The sequence below is a fragment of the Haemaphysalis longicornis genome, unplaced genomic scaffold, assembly GCF_048455015.1.
Source record: "Haemaphysalis longicornis isolate Haplotype H1 unplaced genomic scaffold, Haemaphysalis longicornis Haplotype H1 scaffold_8, whole genome shotgun sequence".
NCBI classification, from domain to species: Eukaryota; Metazoa; Arthropoda; class Arachnida; order Ixodida; family Ixodidae; genus Haemaphysalis; species Haemaphysalis longicornis.
In genome coordinates this window covers 187,398,570-187,418,426 of record NW_027526445.1, presented here as the reverse complement: position 1 = coordinate 187,418,426, position 19,857 = coordinate 187,398,570, and the positions used below count along the sequence as shown (strand labels likewise).

The 19,857-nt window shown below is 47.1% G+C and overlaps 2 protein-coding genes across 2 annotated transcripts in view; one reads left to right on the top strand and one right to left on the bottom strand.

The window, feature by feature from the left end:
- The first annotated feature begins 3,246 nt into the window (after positions 1 to 3,246).
- On the top strand, positions 3,247 to 18,203 carry LOC144149580 (endoplasmic reticulum lectin 1). Its single transcript, XM_077681218.1, has 12 exons — positions 3,247 to 3,568; positions 3,622 to 3,702; positions 3,770 to 3,856; positions 3,918 to 3,995; positions 4,063 to 4,120; positions 4,583 to 4,605; positions 4,675 to 4,910; positions 5,471 to 5,648; positions 8,265 to 8,437; positions 11,595 to 11,672; positions 16,112 to 16,190; positions 16,264 to 18,203. The coding sequence occupies exons 1-12, from the start codon at positions 3,413 to 3,415 to the stop codon at positions 16,333 to 16,335; spliced, it is 1,299 nt and encodes a 432-aa protein (XP_077537344.1). The 5' UTR covers positions 3,247 to 3,412; the 3' UTR covers positions 16,336 to 18,203.
- The window catches only part of LOC144149579 (WD repeat and HMG-box DNA-binding protein 1-like), a 52,457-nt gene continuing 48,506 nt past the window's right edge, over positions 15,907 to 19,857 (bottom strand). The window contains exon 24 of the mRNA XM_077681216.1: positions 15,907 to 16,405. Coding sequence (XP_077537342.1) covers positions 16,328 to 16,405 — 78 coding nt within the window. The 3' untranslated portion in view covers positions 15,907 to 16,327. The remainder of the gene's footprint in view (positions 16,406 to 19,857) is intronic.

Genomic DNA, 19,857 nt, shown 5'->3' with positions numbered 1-19,857 from the left:
TGTATAAAATGGTTTTTACACTAGTTAAGTGGCCTGTTGGAAATCATTGGCAAAACCTAAAGAGCAACATTTCATACAGCTGCAAAAGTGAAATAGCAAAGCGTGGTTGGGGCCTGAATTCAGCAGGCATGCTCCAGCTGAGAATGTATAATTGCAGAGCAAAATAATTATAAAGGCCTAGGGTAAAGGTGAGCTTAGTTGAGTTACCACCAAGGTATTTGGTAGAGAGAATAGTTACAAAAATAAAGAAGCAACATGGGAAGCTTTATTTTCCCTGATTTAAGTTTATCAGCACTGAGCTTCATGTTCTGCATGTCCCCCATTGAAGAATGTTACACCTGCATGCACTCGGCACATCACATTTTACGGTATAACACAGTTTACTTCGAACATAGGTAAATAAGAGAATATTGCATAAGCAGTTCATTTATACGTGAAATAGAAACAGCAGGGTTTTTAAAACGAAGCCCGTAAGTGTGCAGAATGAAAGGGACCAATGATGAGTTTATGTTGTTACTAATAACAAATTTCAACGACCTTGTCCGAAACAAACCCCTTCTATGGAGGGACTGTGTGTAATTATAAGATTTTTTTTTATAAAAGGTTGTAAATGCCCTGTAAATGTATGTCAAAAGGTATTTTAATGCCCTAGTCGTGGCCTGTGAATCATCGGTGCTTTTTTATGGTGTTTAGATGATCAAGGGCTGTTGTACGGGATCCACCTTCTCTTCTCACTTTGGTCACCATCTTTCTTAGTCATTGCATTCATGTGTTTGGTCAGGGAGCTAGCAAGCGAGGACGACAGTCGGCACCAACTATCAGCCGAGTTCCTTCAGGCTGGGACAATTGCTGGAGAGGCTAAGCAATGTTTTTAAAATCCCTAACTGAGAGCTTTCACTTCTTGTTTTGTTAAAGAACATTTAGGCAACCCTTCAAGAACTGTCCGAAATAACAAAAATGACTATTGTGCCCGTTAAATAGTTAATCTACGCACAGTGAACGATGGCATAAAATCTATCAATGCGAACCTACCCTTTGAACCTGCTTAATATTTAGCAGAGACACTCCGTTCATTAGCTATTTTATGGCACTGTGTGGGTGGGCTACTGGTTTCCACCTATGGAGCGTGTGGGCCGCGCTAGTTTCCAGTCGTCCTGTCAAATGTTTTTGGAGACTAGCACTACCCTGCAGTGTACGAGCCATGGATTCCTTGGGTTGGCCGTGTGAAATTCTAGTGAATCGTTACAGGCCACCAAAGAAAGTGAGCATTTGTTTATCGACCACTGTTTTGTGGCCACGAAAAGTTTCGTTCATTAAAAAGACTAACAAATGACATCAATTTTATTGCAAACTTCAAACAAATAACTGGTATTACAGAAAATGTGTAAAGCAGCTGGAGCTCCATAGCCACTTTCCAGCTATTTCTCCATGCCATCAGAGAATCTTGTTTGTGCGACTAAGATACCGACCTATTCCACTGCAAAGAAACATAACTGGGCGATTGTAGTGGGGCCTCTAGTTCCGTTTGATCATATCACTTTAGTGTTTACGTACAGTTAACATATTGATGACTGTGTTTATAGTGCATGCACATATAACATCAATGTAGTTTGAAATTGGGATCTTTTTCACCATTTCTTTTTGTTAAATTCGCCCCATGACAGCCTTGACGTTTGCCTATCAATTACATTTGCAGCATGCTCGCTGCTTATACCTGTTTACACAAACAATCCGCAGATGCTTTCACGTTCCAGGCACATCTTAAGATTCTCTTTGACGTTGCTTATTGAGCCTCTGCAGAACCCATAGGTTTTCATATGCTGGAGTGCATGTAGGTGTATTAGACATGATGGCCGGCCAAGCGTACACCCTTCCTATTACCGTCTGTACAGCCTCTTCTCTGACCCTATCGTCTGGGTGTCCTGTATTAACTTCCTTTGCATGAGGCACTCAGTCAAGTCTGGCCAACATAGCGTACACCACGGTACAGTGAGACGTGAAAGTTATACCAGTGCAGTAGCTATGAGATAAAGCGTCTAGCTAGTCTACCTTTTGAAGGTCGCAGGTCCTAAACTGTCGTAGAATCATGTATTCTACTACGAAATCTTTGGTTTCTACTAGGAAATCTTTTTAAGCGCTGAATATCACGCAATTATGATGCTTGTGGCGCATGCTCACAAGACTTTTCTGCTCATAAAACGTATCGTGGGTGTAAAACAAAATTTAAGCTACAATTTCGCAAACTAGAAAATAAGAACTTCCCGATTTTCGGAAGTTTTCCTTGCTAATATTTCAGAAGAGGAGATCTACTGTAGTGGTACGTACGTACGTGGTACATGTGTGGGGACACCAAATATTACCTTTCCTATTCTTGACGCAATTGTCTCTAATTGTAATGCGCACATGTGCCTTGTAAAAAACAGTTGCCGCCACTACCCTTCGTTCTCGGCACTGTACATTCTGATTATCTTTTGGAGCTGCTAAGTTGTCTTCATTTCGAGAACACACACCGCGCTTTCAGGTCGCCCATTTAAGCATTCTGAACTTGCCGTGGTGCAAACAGTTGATAGCAGATGCCGCCGCGCCGACATGCGTCGCAAGGTTCACAGAATTACGCTCGGACGGTGTCTTTTCTTGTGTGGAACTTAGCTTGTTCGAACGGGGCCAGTCGGCTGTGCGACGTACGCTGAAACTACGCAGGTAGTACCATCGGCGTACACCAAGCATAACCAAGCGGTCACAGGTCAACATTACTCGAGAGCGGCTATTTTGCTGCGGTCTGGAAAGGCTGGCTGGGTCCCCACGCAATACATAATCACAAGCAACTTTCTCACGTTTTCAGATAGTGCTTCCAACAATATGAACTCCGGTTTATCTACGTTGTCGGCCCGAGAAAATCGGAGCTTCGTCCCGCTTTCGGATAGGCGACTCCATGTACGCGATACGGCAGCTGGCAGCAGCAGCAGCATCGCCGGCTGCTCCCGCAAGAACAAAAATTATTTGTTTAGAAAAGTTTTAGCAGTTCAATGGTGCGTTATTTTGTACTGCAAATAAAAAAAATGTGTATTTCGGACTACACTACACAAAATAATGACAATTAATAATGTTATGACGTCATTCTGACGTCACGCGTGGCAGCAGCCGTTGCCAGGGGGGCGTGGCTGCTGCCACGCGCGTGGCAGAAGACGCTGCCATGAAATAAAGAGGTCAAGCACAGCATGAAGCACAGAGACAGGACGGCTCAAGGAGTCGCCAGGTGTCGCGCGCATCGCGGCCAGCTGTGGAGCAGAACAGCGGGTTACGAGGGGAAGTAGATATGTAATACGTGTTATTTAAAAACACTGCAGCCGATGCGCTTCCACAGGCCTCGGAGTGCGAAGGGGGTAAGACCGCTGCCCGAGGCGTGAAAACCATGACATTCTCTGTGGGCCGGCTGCTCTGCGGAGCAGCGCTGGCCGCCTGGCTGCTCTGCTGCCCGGCTCGTGGCAACCTCGTCGACGACTCTCTGCTCTTCAGCATCGACTGGCCGGGCCCATCGCCGACGCCCCGGGATCTGGCTCCCGCCGAGGTAAGACGTGCCGAGAAGACGTTACCAGTGCACCCACACGACCGTCGTCGCAGAACATGGACTCGCTGTGGATCGTCTCGGCTGACAAGGAGCGCTATCAGTGCCTGCTGCCGACCAAGCCGCTGACCCGAGAGGTAATCCGCTGCTGCTGCGCGCTGTTTCCTGACTTCTGTACACGGCCCGTTGCCCCGCCGATCGCAGGAGATGAGCGCGGCCACTCCGTACACGGGGCCGTCGCCGCTGGCCCTGCTGAAGCCGCTCTTCACGCGGCTCTTCTGCTCCTATCGCGTAAGCCAGCAGCCGCTTTCGATGCGCGTGCGTCGATCGACTACGACGCCTTCTCTCGTAGCTGGAGCAGTACTGGACGTACGAGCTGTGCCACGGCAAGAGCATCCGCCAGTACCATGAGGAGAGCGTCGCCAACAAGGTACGCGACGCGCGAGCGAGTATATACATACGTGGCCGCAGTTCATCGAACGTCGTATACGCCGCAGGTGGCCGTCCAGGAGTACTACCTCGGCAAGTACGACACCAAGAAGATGGAACGCGACGGTATGGCTCCTCTGACGCAGTGATCGGGAGGCGCATTTGACAAATCCTAGCCGCCTAGATGCACTCCAGGTTCGCCTTTTTTAGGGGGGCCCTACTAGAAGAATCGAACTAATAATCATGTTGGTAGGCTAAACCGACCTAAAAGATACCAAAATATTGTTATGTTCAACGACAATGCGTACAACTACCTCAGAGAACATGTTGCAGCAAAAAAATCTGGTTTATCCCCTCCTCCCCCCCCTCCCCCCCCCACAAAAGATCAGACTCGCCGGGATTCGAACCCAGGCCAGCATGAAAACCCACGTAGCGAAATTTGTTTAGCGGTTGCTCACAAGAACAGAATGTTCCAAACGAACTAGTAGATGTAGATGATGCTAGTTGGGGTGCTTCCAGGCAGCTAGGTTTGTCAGTCATGCGCCCTAGAGGGCAACAGTGTGAGCAAGCGTGTGCTGTCTGTTTCAGAGGCCAACTACTTGGTGGAAAAGGTAAGTGCGGGTTGAGATTGGCGGTGTGGGCGGCCGCTAGAGGTTCGCAGCGGTGTTGGTGGCTCGCAGCATCAGCCGCCTCGACGCATTCGGCTGGAAGGGGGCGTGGACCTGCCGTACTTCGCAGTCAACATGACGGGCGGCACAGCGTGCGAGCTGGGCGGAGGCGCGCAGCGAAACACGCGCGTCCTCTACGTGTGCAACCAGGAGGCGCGCAACGAGGTGCTCAGCATCGACGAGCTCTCCACCTGCGAGTACCAGGCCGTCGTGCTGACGCCCTACCTGTGCGCGCACCCGGACTACAGGTACTGCTCACTGTTTATCTCTATGTCAGTGGTGAAAAAACTGGCTTGTGCTCCCACAGTTTACGTTAATCCCCACACTTACTCTTCACGAACTGCAGTGAGGAGCCGTGCAAAGTACAGGCCCATGCAACAAGCTTAGCCAAGTGGTGCATGCCACAGCCCGTAACTGCTATGTGACAGCGAAGATCCTGTTTGAGAATAGCGCAATTTGAAGGTTTAAGTTTCTGAAATTGCTCGGTGGTGACCTTGGGAATCAAGCTTGCCTGCAGTGAATGTGGGGAACTGGTAAGGGGCCTGTAGGCAAAAGGCCAGTGGCTGGCTACAACCTATGTGCTCCTCCCCACCAGACACTGCACCTAGAACCAGTTGTGACATTCAGTTGTGAGTCACTCTGGTAGCAGTGCAGGTTGTGTAACAGTGACAGAGATAGTACTGGGACACTTTGAGGCAGTGGTCATGTATCCTAGCTGATTTCACCACCTCTTGTTCGGTGCAAAGCTTTACTGGTGTATGCACCAGTACCCCAATCCCCCTCCCCCTGTCCCTGTTCTTGTTTGCAGACTGGACGGCTTCCCGGAGAACCGCATCCAGTGTGTGGCCCAGGGCGGTGCCCCCACACGGCCCAAGGGCCTCGACGTCGAGGAGGAAGAGGTGAAGTTCCCCGTGCCAGAGCCACCGGTTGACAAGGCCTCTCAGCTGGTGCAGGACTTCCTGGCGGGCAGCCACTGCCTCACTGGGGTGAGCCTCCCACGACAGCACCGCCAGAGGGACAAGTGTCAACAAAGTGTTGCATTATGGTCCTTGGGGGATTGGCTGGTCCACTGTGTGAAGTGTTTGTTCATACAATGATGTGTCGTGACGGCGGAGCTCTTCGATTTACAGTGTTTCTCTCACCGCAGATAGTCCAGGGGTGGCCCAAGGATTCCCCACACCTTAGAAATGTAAAAAACGAATGCCAGATTCGGACTGTGAAAAAAAGATGCCCGTAGTGAGTTGGAGACTGATAATCAATGAGCCCCTGTGATTAAAGGGACCCTGCAGCACTCTTTGAGCGGTGCAAGTAAACCTGCGCGACGTTTAGATTACAATGCCAGTAATTCCTAAGCCAAATATTACACGTGCATGTGAAGCGGTGAGCGTGCAAATTGCTGTGAAAGACATAGAAAAACCAACCGCGCCCTCTTCGGTGTTCCTCATTATGCACCCCTGGCATGGCCTAAAAGATGTTGTTGCGGCAATGGCTGTCTATTGGCTGTTGCTGGTCAACTTCGCGGCTTATTTCTCGCATTTCCTGTGACCATCCCCCGTCGTCGGTGCTGTGTACCAACCTCTTCTTAGCCTGTACCTGTACGCACAGTTTTGGCTTTTCTTTTGTGTTTTGAGTGCGTATGGACTTCCAAGGACGAACTCAGTACTCCCCTTTCAACGAGTCCGCTCGACAACAAACGCTTACTGCTTCAAAAATGCCCTACCAGCATGAGCGTGCGCTTGGTAATAGGCAACCGTGCCTGCTTTTTTGTGGCACCAGACTGGAAATAGACCCGTCCACATTGCAGAGAAAAGGAGAAAACTCCCCGGCCTGTGGTATATCAAAGGCTGCCAAAGAGAACGCCGCGAGCCGCCCCCCTCTCCAGGAGAGAGCGCACAGCTTTCGTTGCGTTGTTTGAGACAGAACAATTATGCGCAATTTCTCATTGCGCATAGTTTCGGTGATAGTGAATGGATTTTTGTAATTCTTGCGGGAGGAGATTGCTGGGACACTATACGTTACCCCGAAATACATTTCGAGCAGTCAGTGGTAAGTGCTGCAGGGTCCCTTTAAAGACATCAGGCAAGCTGCAGACCGATCACCTATGTATGCTGTAGCCCTCTTACCGAACTCGGCATGTATGTTACTGAAACATTTTATAACTTCCCCTGCTGTTGATGGCCATGTGACAGACACCTACACACTTGTTTTTGGATGAGCCAGGTGTATGTGACGTTTACAAGAGATTAAGATTCCACTTTGAAATTATTCACTATCATGTGCGTACCGATTGTGAAAACTAGTTTGAGTTTCCATGAATGCGTTGAGCCACTGTAACAGTATCTGCTCACCAAAATTGATTCCAAGTTGAGCTTTTTAACCTGAAGGGTTGTAGTGGATTAGGATTTGTTACCCTGCAACCTCAACACCCATGGCTGCCTTTTTTGAAGGGTTACGATGCCATTTTTCATGTCTCAGTAATGAATTGTCCAACAGTACTTGATGCGACTAAAGTTGTACCTCAGCTTTCGAAAAAACAATATTTTGCAAAAAGCCCAATTTAACGACATAATTTGCAGGTCCTGGTGACTTTGTCAGCATAAACACCATGCATTTGAAGTGCAATTTAGTTACCAATATATTAAATTGTGCATTCCTCCTTTATCACTATTTCCTGCATTGAGAATCTCAGTTACAGAATACACACCAGTTGTAAAAACTCCCATTTGGTTCACGTATCAAAAATTAAAGCTGTTCCACTCAATATGAATGCTGCCGGAAGTTCAAAGCAGCGATTTGCCATAATGGGCTCAGTGCCGTTATCCGCTCAGTGCTACCACACAATGCAATTCAAATTTCCCGCCTTCGCAGTGCTCGCGCCCCCTGCCTGAAACTGTGCCAGAGGGAGTTCTGTTTTTTTTTGTGTGCTTGCTTTTCCTCCCACACGTGCCAGCGTTGCACTGCTTTTTTTTTTTTTTTTTTTTGCCTACTATCGTAAAAACCAACCCAATGAGCAGCATTCCTAACTAAATGAACGCGGGCGCTGGCGGTTAATTACGTATATTTTGCCTCTGCAGTTTTCTTTGTGCTAAACAACGGGGAGGTGTAAGTGCCAGCGGTTCACGAGCTTCGAGCGGTTATGACTATATAAACCGCTTCGACAAGGCGAGCCCCTAAAGTGCTCTGCACTTAAAACTGGTCCACGGTTGGTCTCTGTGTCAAAGGCAAACAGGGTCAAGTATGGGGCAAGTTGACTGGCCTGCCATCTGTCGGCAGAAAGTTGACGTAGTACTCAGAGGCTTCCGCAAGTCATGAGAAAAAAAAACCACGGGAACACATATGTAAACGTTACCAAATGTAGTGGCTTCTAATTTGAAAAGCAAGCTGTATTTTCATCAAGTTGTGTTACTTAGTAAGCGTTCAGCAATGTTCAGTTTGCAGAAATGCTCATGCGGCTTGGACTCCGGATTATAAAGTATCTGTGAAGTTTTTTTCACGTGCTCAGTTGCATATTTCCGTCGACGCTTTCATTTGCAACTCGTGCAAAAGTCCAAACAGGGACTAGAAACGACGCTGGTACACTCCTCGGTCGGTCTGTGTTGCAGGGTGCCGGGTGGTGGAAGTACGAGTTCTGCTACGGCAACCGGGTGAGCCAGTTCCACGAGGAGAAGGGCCGGGAGCGCACCACCATCCTGCTGGGCACCTGGGACCGCCAGAGGCACATCAAGTGGCTCCAGGACCGCCCCGAGCGCAAGCCCAAGAAGGGAACACGGCCCAAGTACCTACCGCCTCTTCTTGTGTACCCCAAACATCGGTCCACCACGGTGGCTCAGTGTTAGCTAAGCCGTTGTGTCGCTGAGCCCAAGGCTGCGGGCATAGGTCGGCAAAACAGAAAGAACTCACTCAAACTCAATCACAATTTTTTTCATTCACGCTGTACTCAATCAAACTCAGACTCAAAAACTTCGTCTGTTTACAAAATCACTCGTACTCACTCATCAAATACTCATTTGTAATTGTACTCACTTGTACTCAAACTCATTTGTCCTCACGAGTATTCGTACTCAATCTGTACTCATGAGTACTCACTCTGTACTCATGAGTACTCAATGAGTACTACTGCTCGTGAGTACTACTCATGAGTACTACTCATTCTGCACTCATGAGTACTCAATCTGTACTCATGAGTACTCAATTTGTATTACTCACGAATAATCAACTTATCTGCACTGTTAGCTAGGTCGTAGCTCGAATGAAAGACTAAGTAGAAAAAATAAATTGTTTAATTGATTAAAAAAACACAGGTTACATATAAATCAGAACAGAGGAAGAAAACGTCTGACGCGGTGCACTGTCGTTGAGCGACTTACTGCGCGAAGGCAAGTACATGTGAGAAAGCGAAACGGAACGTAAGCACTCGTGTTGCGTCTGGTGTCTCCTCTTGTTCTCAGGCCGGGTCGGGCTCAGGGGAGCTCGGGGGTTGTCGGTGCAGCCGTGGCCGTAAACTGCGTTTTTCTGTGTGTCTTCGGGTGGCAGCTTTTGTCGTCCGTTTTCTTGTTTGCACTACTGTACTCAGGAGTGCATATACTCAAGAGTGCAAGCACTCGCAAAAACAGTAATCACGAGTATTGTACTCACGAGTGCTGTGTACTCATGAGTGCTGTGTACTCATGAGTACTGTGTACTCATGAGTACTGATATTCATTAGTACTCAAACTCATGAGTACTCATACTCATGAATACTGTACGCATGAGTACTCATACTCATGAGTAGTGTACTCATGAGTACTGTACTCACGAGTAGTGGACTTACCCCTGTACTCACTCGTCATCGTACTCACTGTTTTTTTTTTCTGGGTGTGTGATCACTCATCATCGTACTCACTCGTGAGTTTGAGTACAAATGAGTACAAATGAGTGTACTCACGAGTGAGTACGCCGACCTATGGCTGCGGGTTTGATTCCGGCTGCAGTGACTACTTCTCTGATGGAGGTGAAAAATGCCCGCGTGTCGAGATTTCAGTGTAGGTTAAATAATCCGGAGCCGTCAAGTACGGCGCATCTCATAGCCCAGGAGTATGTTAGCGTATTAAAGCCCACGATCAATCCAGATTCCTGAACATCCCTGTCGGCTGCCGTGTGACCTGCCTGTCCAGGCTGGTGTAGCACATAAGATTCAAACTAATGTACAGTGGAATCTTGTTAAAGTGTACCCGCACAAGGCGTAGTTTCGTTTTATACGTAGTCAAGCCGAATCCCCGACTCGGTTTCCCTTTAACCTAATGCATTCGGATAAACCGTAGTGCCGGTTCGTATGCACTTTCTTCACGTCCCCGTCGGGTACGGTTTAAAGCAAGGTTTCACTGTACACTGGAGAGGAATCTTTTGATAGTATCTATGCGAGCTGCACTTCAGCGAGTGTGCCGTCATACACTGGGTAGGAAGGTTCCAGTTGCCTTTGCCATAGTTGGCTGATGAACAGGCTGAAGAGTTGCCCGTCGCTGCAAGGATAACATTATTGTAAATGATTATTTAAAGTTGTTTTGTTAACATAGGAGGAGCTCCAAAAGGTGTACTTGTTAGGGATACTTTGGAAGCTTCATTTAAGGGGGCACATGGGTCTTTGGGACCAAAAAAATTGCACAAAAGAAGCATTTTTTTGTACATACAACTTTGCTCTTGATTTGCACAGTTTTTCCCAAAAAAATTCTGTACGTGGAACAGTACCAGGTACTCATAAAAGCCATAGAGGCCCGGTTTCAACAAAGAAATAATTATTTTCCCATAATTCCCCACTTTTTCGCCTCGAGTGGTATCGCAGCGATACAAAATTTTCAATAGGTGCATCCCAGCATGTATTGCAGCTAGGAGGTTCATTTCTTTTGCAGGGTAAAGCTGAATGTTCAAACCATGGGATATGGGAAGCAGATTTTGCATTTTATGTTTCAGTAGTTGTTTAATGAGTGTTATTTTTAATTGGTTAGCAGTAGTAGTTCAAACTTTGAAGTTAGAATTGATGTAAACGTGTATGTGATTGCAAAACAAAAAAAACTGCTTTCCACATTTTATTGTCAACAACTTCTGGTATATATTCATGTCTTGCTCGTAATCTTTTGTTGAATAGTTTTTTTTTCCTATTGTTCTCAAGAACGATGAAGGAAAATTTTTAATTAACTCGGAAACTAGTTACCTTACATCAGAACTAATTAGATATTTGAAATTAGCTCAAAAAAAAAAAAATGAACAAGCCCGTGAAGTTTTGTCAAAATTGGTCAGAAAGCAAAAAAACAGGTTCTAAGACCAGTGTTGCCCCCTTAAGATGAACAATATAAAAATGCTACCCCTTTTTATTTTTTTATTTTTGCATCAAGAGGGAAAAGAAGCTGTGTTGCTAGCCAAGTAGGCGAGAAACCTTGCTAGCGGTTATGGCTGCACTCATGACGGCACACGATTGCAGCGACAGGTTTCCCTCAAATATATATTGGTTACCAAATGCAGGCACCCATCCGACAATTGGTCTTGCTTTGCAACCAGGACATTGCGTGTGTACGGTTTGCTTTCATTTGGCCAGATGTGTGCCGAGGCGGGTGGTCACAGCCTTAGCCAATGAGATACTAGCCACTTTGAGGGCAGCAATACTGGGCCCTATGGTGTCGTTTGCCTTGCTAGCCAAATATTTACGCCCTTAGGTGGCTGCGAATGGCACCCGGGAAATTGTACCAAGATGCCGTTCGTCATGTTTCTGCACTTTCGAACACAGGAAGTGAGGCATTCTTCAGTCGTAGATTCATTTGAAGCGATTCAGCTTATGTACTCTGGATCTTTAATGCGCATGCAAGTGGTGTACTCGTTTCTTAGCCATTACCTGTGACTGCCGAGTGGAAGGAATGCTTTGCGAGGACACTGACCAATTGCGGTGTGCCTGGTGGTTGCAGGTACCTGTCGCACTTTTATGCATCTGGGGACCCCTGTGACGTGACGGGGAAGCCACGCAGCGTGGAAGTGCGCCTCAAGTGAGTGCAGCTCCAGTTGTGCACCCAGTGCAGCAGGGGGGACTGTTTTCCCGGCACCTTCGAGCGGGAAGTGTGGTCGAACCAGAGCGTTGCGGTTGCAGTGGTGTGCAGGGGTCAAACCCTGTGGGGTGAATTGGCAGATGCTGGCTTGTGTAACACCTGCATGAATTTGGCCGGAAGCGATGGCTTTCCCTTTTCTGAAACTTTCCCTTTCTGGCGGCCCCTTTTCTAAACAGCCTTGTGGCGGTTGCACTGGCCACATTACGAGGACATGGTTGACGTCGCTTCAAGCCCATGTGGCAGATTTCCAGAAGGCCTGAGCACGCTTCTTTGGTTGGACTCATGCAGTGGTACTTCTACCAAGTGCAAGTCAATGAAACCAGTACAGTTAAACCTTGTTCCCTGGGGTAATGAGAATAAGAAACGTAATTGTCCTTAAAAGCTCTCTGTAAAACGTATGTACTCAGTACCTTTGTCATAGGTTTTATATAAAAAAAAAAAAAAAAAAGAAAACGATCCTCTTTTGGAAATGAACACTACAAGCCAACTTCATGACAGCTTGCAGTGCACAATGTGGCAACTGTATTTGGTGCTCACAGCACTCCAGCAATGCTTGACGCGTACGCCCACCTACAGCTGATGACACACTATAATGAAATCACAGCGAGAGAGCCGCATTTTTTTTCTTTTCTTCTCAGTTGTTGTGATACTGTTTTTCAGGGGCCCCTAGGCGCATGAGTGAGTCTAAAGAGAAGCGAGAGGGCGAAAGCGGACAATTACGCAGGAAGGCAGCCGTGACAAAAGTGGCCACGAAGATGGCCAAGGATTAATATATATTGACCCGCCGCGGTGGCTCAGTGGCTAAGGCGTTGCGCTGCTGAGCACGAGGTCGCGGGTTCGATTCCCGGCCGCGGCGGCCGCTTTTCTGATGGAGGCGAAAAGCAAAAACGCCCGTGTGTACGAGATTTCGGCGCACGTTAAAGATCCCCAGGTGGTCAAAATTAATCCGGAGCCCTTCACTACGGTGCGCCTCATCGCCTGCGTTGCATCGGCGAGTTAAACCCTACAATCAGATCATCATCAAGGATTAATATTAACAGCGCTCTTGCACTTGTTGTGAAAGGATGCTTAAAAAAGGACGAGCCTTTGAAAGAGTCAAAAGGGCAGTTTGAGACCCATCCATGGCAGTTACTTTGGCAAGCACGAGGACGGCGAAGACACTGTAAACTGACATGGGCAGCAGAGAAAGCCACCATGCTTTCACGGATGATGCAACTATGAACCAACGCAGACTTTGTAGCTAAGCCTGTCTGAAAGATGAGTTGTGAGTGCAGTGGCATACACAGTTTAAGGGGGGACGTGGGGATCGGAGTGAACTTTTTTGTTTTTTGGCGTAGAGTGATGAAATTTGGCAAGCACATTGGAAAGCACTCCAAATGGTGAAATTTAAAATTTCATGATGATACCTTCAGTAGTTCTTGTGTTACAGAGGTTTACATGTTGCCTGCTCGTGAAAAGCCTAGCAAGGTATTGACACATGCTAGGAAGTTCTGAATACTTCTCAATTATAGTCAAAAGAACACTACAGGGCAAGACAGTCTTCAAATTTTTTTTACACCCTTCATTTTTTTTACAGAAAAGAATAATTTCACTTGTAACCTATAGGACATAATTGACCTAGCCATAAATTCCACATTAAAAAATAACGAGGCCCTAAAATGAAAATCCAAGACTGTCTCGCCCTGCAGAACTCTTCAAGGATCGAAATAAAACAGACAGGGTCAAAATCTGCCCAGTGATGGCCACGCTATCCTTTCCACGAGCAACGAAGAACTCGTAAAATGCACTTTTGAGAAAACGGCTCTTAAAGTTTACGATGATGTCACAATTTTCAAACTGCACCAGCAGCATAGTCCTTGCTGTCGTTGCTTGGGGACAACCTCGCATACCTTTGCCCTTTGATTTGGTGCATCTGGGATGCCTTCCTGGCTCATTGGAGGTTTCTATGTGTAGGCCTTTAGATGGCAGAAGCACCAGTTTTACGCAGAGTGTACCAAAAAGTTTACTATGGGCTACTAGGGTACCTATATTTTACTTCATGTATGCCTAATGCATAGCTGTCTCCAAAATGAAGAGTAAGGCATGGTTTTTTTTTATTAATGTGCCAGCAGACTTTCAGCTTATTTCTGGGTGTCATAACCTTGATGAAGCTACAGCTTAGTACATGAGGCTGTTCAGTGTCAAAAATTATATCAGGGCATCACACGCATAAGATGAGCTATTTGAAGGCAGAATATACATTTGTTTTACATAATTACAACATTAATATTATAAGAATGCCATGCTCTTCTTCAGGCGAAAAAAGCATTGCAAAATGGACATTATAATTGCAAACATTGCAAAAATAGAAAAAAATAGTGACATTAAAATTTTTTTAAACGCTGTAACATTACGGCATCTTCTCTAATTAATTTAATACTGAAAATATAATTGTGTAATCCCAGACTTGGTTGTACGAACTAGTTTAGAGCCACGGAAAAAGTTTCTCAATAAGCCGGGTAACGTGGTTCATTGCACCCCCCCCCCCCCCCTTCTTCCCTACAATCCCCGACGCGCACGTTCACCACGATCGTAATTTAGGTAACCTTACTATGTTTAGCAACTTTACTTTTGCCATTAAATTACACTTTGCGTACATCAATTATTACTACTCGCGCGCAATAGCAACCGATCCCGCTATCGGCCGCTGCCCGAACACGTCGCGCCAATGCAGCGCGCGCCGCAACTTCTGGCGAGCCGGTCATTCCATTCCTGAAGCTCGCGAGCTCGCTGTAAAGCACAGCAATAACTAAGCGTTTTATAACACGGCAATGCGTCCAAAAGTTCACTTCACGAACACCAATTGTACACGGACGCACCGAGTTTCCCACTCAAGGACGCCCCACGGCGATGTCGCGGGCACGTTTTCGATGCGTCTTTCGAGCCGCGCACTTCCCTATCTGGCGCATGATCTCAAGCATTATCGCCGCGATAACGATAGCGTCACTGTACGGAATCGCAATGCATGAAACCACTGAACGGGAACCGAGCCGACCGCGAAACCGAGCGACACGGAGTGCGTGCGAACTGCGCGTCAGCCGAAACGCCCGGCGGCCATCTTGTTGTGGCCATGGCGGCACCCAATCCGGAGAGCCGTCTTAGCTAACGCGGCCGGAGAGCCAATCGCGTGTTAGATTCTATCGGTTGCTTCGTTTCACCGTCTCTCATTCTCCGCCGTTTGTGCGTTTGTGAATGAGCGACAATGAAAGCAGCGACAGGAAATCGGAAGTTGAAGACTCTGCCAATCTAACGCGACCAAGATGGCGGCGCCCGGTGCCGTCGTTCCGGAGATACAGCGCTGCGAAAATTGCCGTTTTTTCGTCATTTTGCGGAAATAATTTGTCACCTCAGCTGACGTAAATATTTTTCTTTGGCACTTCGCGATCGTTTTCGACGGGGAAACTTTGCAGACGCATAGAATATAAAACGTGCAATCCGAAAATGTGACTTCCGAAAAAACGATTTTTGGTCACTTTTCGCCATCTGATCCCCGCGTCCCCCTTAAAAGAGGAAGGGACGATCTTATTCGGGACTACCCCAGGATGAGTCACTCACGGCACTTTAGTGCACGAGGTTTGTAGTACATGTCCAAATAAGGTCGAACGGCAGATTTCGCTGTATTATAACCCTGTCACTACTGCAGAGCTCACTATACTCATTTCAGGATGGTTCAGCTTGAATAACAAGCTTTCAAGGCAGACGAGCGGGTCATGTGGAAAGAACACATTTATTTGCACTATACAAGGGGGTTTGTTGCTTTATCTAGGCAGGTTCTTGTGGAATCTTGCTTCTCGCACGCTTTCCTTGCGCACACTTGGCATTGCCTTCCAGGTGTTTGCTACAGGATTTAGTGGAATCTGGTGTGGAAACCACGGCTTTGTCAAATTTCAACTGCCCATGCCAGCAATTCATTTTCATTTTTTCATTAATAAAGGTCGAGAGGAGAAAAAAAAAACATACAGATGAGCAAAAACAAAGTGCCACCTGTCAGATTTATATATATGCAGCAGTAAACCATAGAGCTGTGCGGCACTTATATGAAAAACTTTGTAACCTGAGTGATATATGTACAGCCGGGAAATTTGGCACCTGTGCCACGCTGTCTGCTGCAGCTCTGGTAAAAGTTGAAAACGTACATTGATGGTTCTGCACAGCTGTGGTCAGATAACACCTTTTGCAAATTTTAAGATCTCAGTCGTAATGTTTGATACCCACAGTTGCGTAGGCATCCAATACCGGTACTACCCTGCTTTGGTTGTTTGTCAAAGGATGTTCCCCCCTTCACTTTGTGGAGAAGCCACCTCTCTCAGGACCTGTGCCCTGCCCTACCACCAATGCAGGTGCCGCCAAGTGAAGGGCCACCCAGACAGCGTGTCCCTCTACCTGCTGGAGCCGCAGACGTGCGAGTACATCCTTGGGGTGAGAGAGACGGCGGCCCTCCCGAGCCGGGACGGGGCCTAAGCATCGCGTGCACCGCTTGCTCTGCCCGCAGGTGGAGTCTGCCATCGTGTGCAGCCTGCTGGACACGGCCGACGAACACGGGCTGCCGCCCTCCACTAGCTGACCTCTGGCCGGGGCCGCTTGGCGCTCCGCACAGGGCTTGGGCTCCGCCGCTTGGCCCGCTGGTTCCACTCCTGAAACAGCAGACAACAAGACAACGACGGGCTTCCAGCAACGCCAAAATTGCTTTCGCATCGGCTGCAGGGGCTCTTGTTCGAGCCCGACCTGATTCGGCCCCTTAACGAATCCCCCCACCCCTTTTTTTCAATGTCTACAGCAGCCAGCCTGCAAGTCGGACGCTTTATTGGAGCGGGGCGTGTACCTCGCATAAATTTTCTCCCGACAAAGCAGCATGATTGGCACCAGGGTGATATTTTTCGATACCTTGACTACGGCTTCGTTCTTATTTTTCAAATTTACGATGCGGCTGCGACCATCTATGCAATCTAATTTCCAGTAAACGCAGGAGGCGTGTGAGAGTCCACCATTTGATGGTGGGATCAAAGCAGCGGCCTTCTACGCAGTCAACACAACATGCTGCGAGAGCTAGTCGATTCGAGCACAGTGTCCCGGGGGTCGTTTTGTACCTTTCCACGTGGCTTCGGAGGCGGCTGACATGATGCTCGATTCATGGGGATATTTTATATACGCACCCACCACCAGGATGAGTGTGCTTGACAGTGTCCCAGCTAACATGCACCTCTGCATCAAAGCTGCTAAGCGTTTACTTGCGAGAGGGAGTTAATTAACCGATACAGTATTGCTTTAAAGCTAAGACACCACTGAGCTAAGACACCACTGCTTAACTGTGACCTAACACTTTTGTCCTGCCTCAACACACAAAAGGTACCGATGCCATGTGGAAGAATCGAGGCAGGCTTCGTGGTTGGATAAATAGCGTACAACATTTTCATACTGTGTTGTTACTCTACACAATGAGAAAAAATCTCTAGTCACTGGTGGTGCACTTAGAAGGCACACTGGTCTTAAACCAAAAATGTTTATTTTTACAGTTATGATGATAAAAATTGTAGGACATATGTAGTTTTTCATGCTAATTGTAGATATAATTATTTGGATATTTATATTTGATTTTTTGACACAGCTTTTGTAAAAAACTGCTGGACTGATGCATCTGAACAAGAAGGTACGTGTGAACTGTGCACAAATCAAGGAGTGTTAAGCAGAAGTTGCGACCGTTTGAAGTTTGGGCTTGGTTGGCGGCAAAACCAGTTTTCTGGTTCCCACCTTCCAAGCCGAAACTTCAAACGGTTGCAACTTCTGCTACAGACCAGATAGAATGATACTGTTAGTCTTAATGCACTCCTTGATTTGTGCACAGTTCAATGGTACCTTTTCCAGCTGCATGCATCACTCCAGCAGTTTTTTTACAAAAGCTGTCAAAAGATCAAATATAAAAATCCGAATAAACTTGAATGTAGTCGTTTTACACAAAAACAAACTTTATATCTACAATCAGCATGAAAAAACTACACATGCCTCCCAATTTTTATCATCATACTTGTAAAAACAGTTTTTGGTCAAAGACCCCTTAACGCCTAACCACTGAGGTGGAGCTCCATTCCTTTTACAGTAAGGCTGTTTGTGGTACTTTCGTTCAGCATTTTGAAGTTGGTGCATGTTATCTGAGACACCCCCATACACGAACCTGTTGCCGGACTTAAACGTGGCTGTCCCTTTTTTACACAGCACACTGGTTATCTTATCTGCTAGGACCCAGTGTACACGTCTCGGAGACTAGTGCGAGCAAGAACGACGTAAAAAGCCCGTTTAGCTGCCATTGTGCCATCGCGGTCAAATTTCATGAAAGCGGTCCAAGGCAGCGCTGCCCAAGGGCTCCTTCGTGTGAAAGGAAGCGGCTCAAAATGTAGGGCCGGGTCTATCAGTGTGTAAATAAAAGCTTCCTTCTTGTTGTCTTGTTGGGCTCTGTCTGCTACCTTGGTGACCGCACACAGCCAAGCACCCGCTCCCAAGATATGGACTGGCCAGCTTGCTGAAGAGCTACACTTTGTGGGTGTGGGTGGTTTTCTGACACCCGCTTTTCCGCCCATTCGACGTCTAGACTGAAGCAGCAGCGAACTTTGCAGTGATCTCTGCCGTGTTTGCACGAAGCTCACCACTTTCTGTACACACCCACTGTACAGCCTGAGTGGCCTAAGTGGATAGAGAACTCTGTTTCTTTTTTTTTTTTTTTTGCTCTCTTTTTTTTTTTTTTTTTTTGGCGTGAGCAGCCTGGGTTAAAGTCCCAGCGGAGTGGAATTTATTTCAAGACCTGCGTTTGTTATTTACTGCAAAATATTCTTTTTCAGTTCTATGTATTGTTTTCGTAAATAAGGGTGGCTTGGCATTTTTTAGGTCAGTTTAGGGGCGGGGCACGGGCTTTTAATGTTCTGCATCGTACCGGAAGTAGCCAGCTTTGTCTCGGAACAAACATTGCTGTGTTCTGTTTGCGATTACTGTATTTTCGCGTGCATAATCTGCCCCTGCATATAATCTGCACCCCCACTTTCCGCCACCAGAAAAGAGGAGAGAGGGGAAAAAAAAAAAATCCTTGCGTATTGCCCGCACATTTGATACAGGAAAGGGTGCGCCGAAGCTACTGCTCAAGCAACACAGCACATACTATGTAGACAGAAAAAGCGTGCATTTAACTAGTAGAATACACTGACTGCAAGACAAAGGTCGCAATTCACTCAGTGTCACTGCACTCGTCCTTGTTTTTTCTTCCTTGACCTGGTGTGTGTTGCGCAATCGCTGCCATGGAAGGCTTCGCCAGTGCTACTGCGTAGGAGCTTCACGGCACAATGCGCATTGCTGTGAAGCGCTCTAGAGGAAAAACCCTGCATATTATCTGCACCCCTACTTTGCCACTAAAATTTTCGCATTTTTGGTGTGGGTTATACGCGTAAAAATGCGGTATACGACCTCGTGTTCTAGCTCCACTCTTGTAAATGCCACCGCATTCCGACCCACGTGGACTGCTATCGTAGTCACAGACATTCTTCCAGCCCAGCAACACCCTGCGGCCACGAATGGCTCCTCTAGTTTCGTTCTAGAAATCTGTCACCGCGCTCGCGTGCCACCATAATGGCTGACAGTGTTCTATTTTTACTTGGCCTGGCTTGCAATGTGCCTGCCTCCTTGCAGCAGCCAGCAACAAAGGGAACAAACAGGGGAACTAACTTTTTGTTCGAATTTCACAATGGCTTTACAAAATGACTGTCTAGAGTGCCATCCGACAGTACTATAACACTCCACTAAAGTGACTTCCACAAACATTTTGCAGATGCACCCTTGTTTAAAAGGAACAATGTACGCTGCTTGCGCTCAGTATTCCATAATTGGCACAGCCAAGCCGTCTAACCGAAGGATTTATATAAAAACATTCGACACACTTGTCCGTAACCCGCATTCACAAAATTATACATCAAATGTCATTTCTTCTTGCTCTCCAAGGAGCTAAAAAGCTCCTTTGCTCCCCAGGCATTGCTCCCCAAGGAGCATGCTTGATTTGCGCCTAGGCAGTCTGCCCCGTGTGACACGAATTGAAGAGCGGATCTTAAAG

Excerpts from the sequence above, each read along its gene's own strand:
- LOC144149580 (XM_077681218.1), top strand. The coding sequence starts at position 3,413 with ATGACATTCTCTGTGGGCCGGCTGCTCTGCGGAGCAGCGCTGGCCGCC. Across the intron at positions 3,569-3,621 it reads GGGATCTGGCTCCCGCCGAG|AACATGGACTCGCTGTGGAT; the intron begins GTAAGACGTGCC and ends CCGTCGTCGCAG. Across the intron at positions 5,649-8,264 it reads GCAGCCACTGCCTCACTGGG|GGTGCCGGGTGGTGGAAGTA; the intron begins GTGAGCCTCCCA and ends TCTGTGTTGCAG.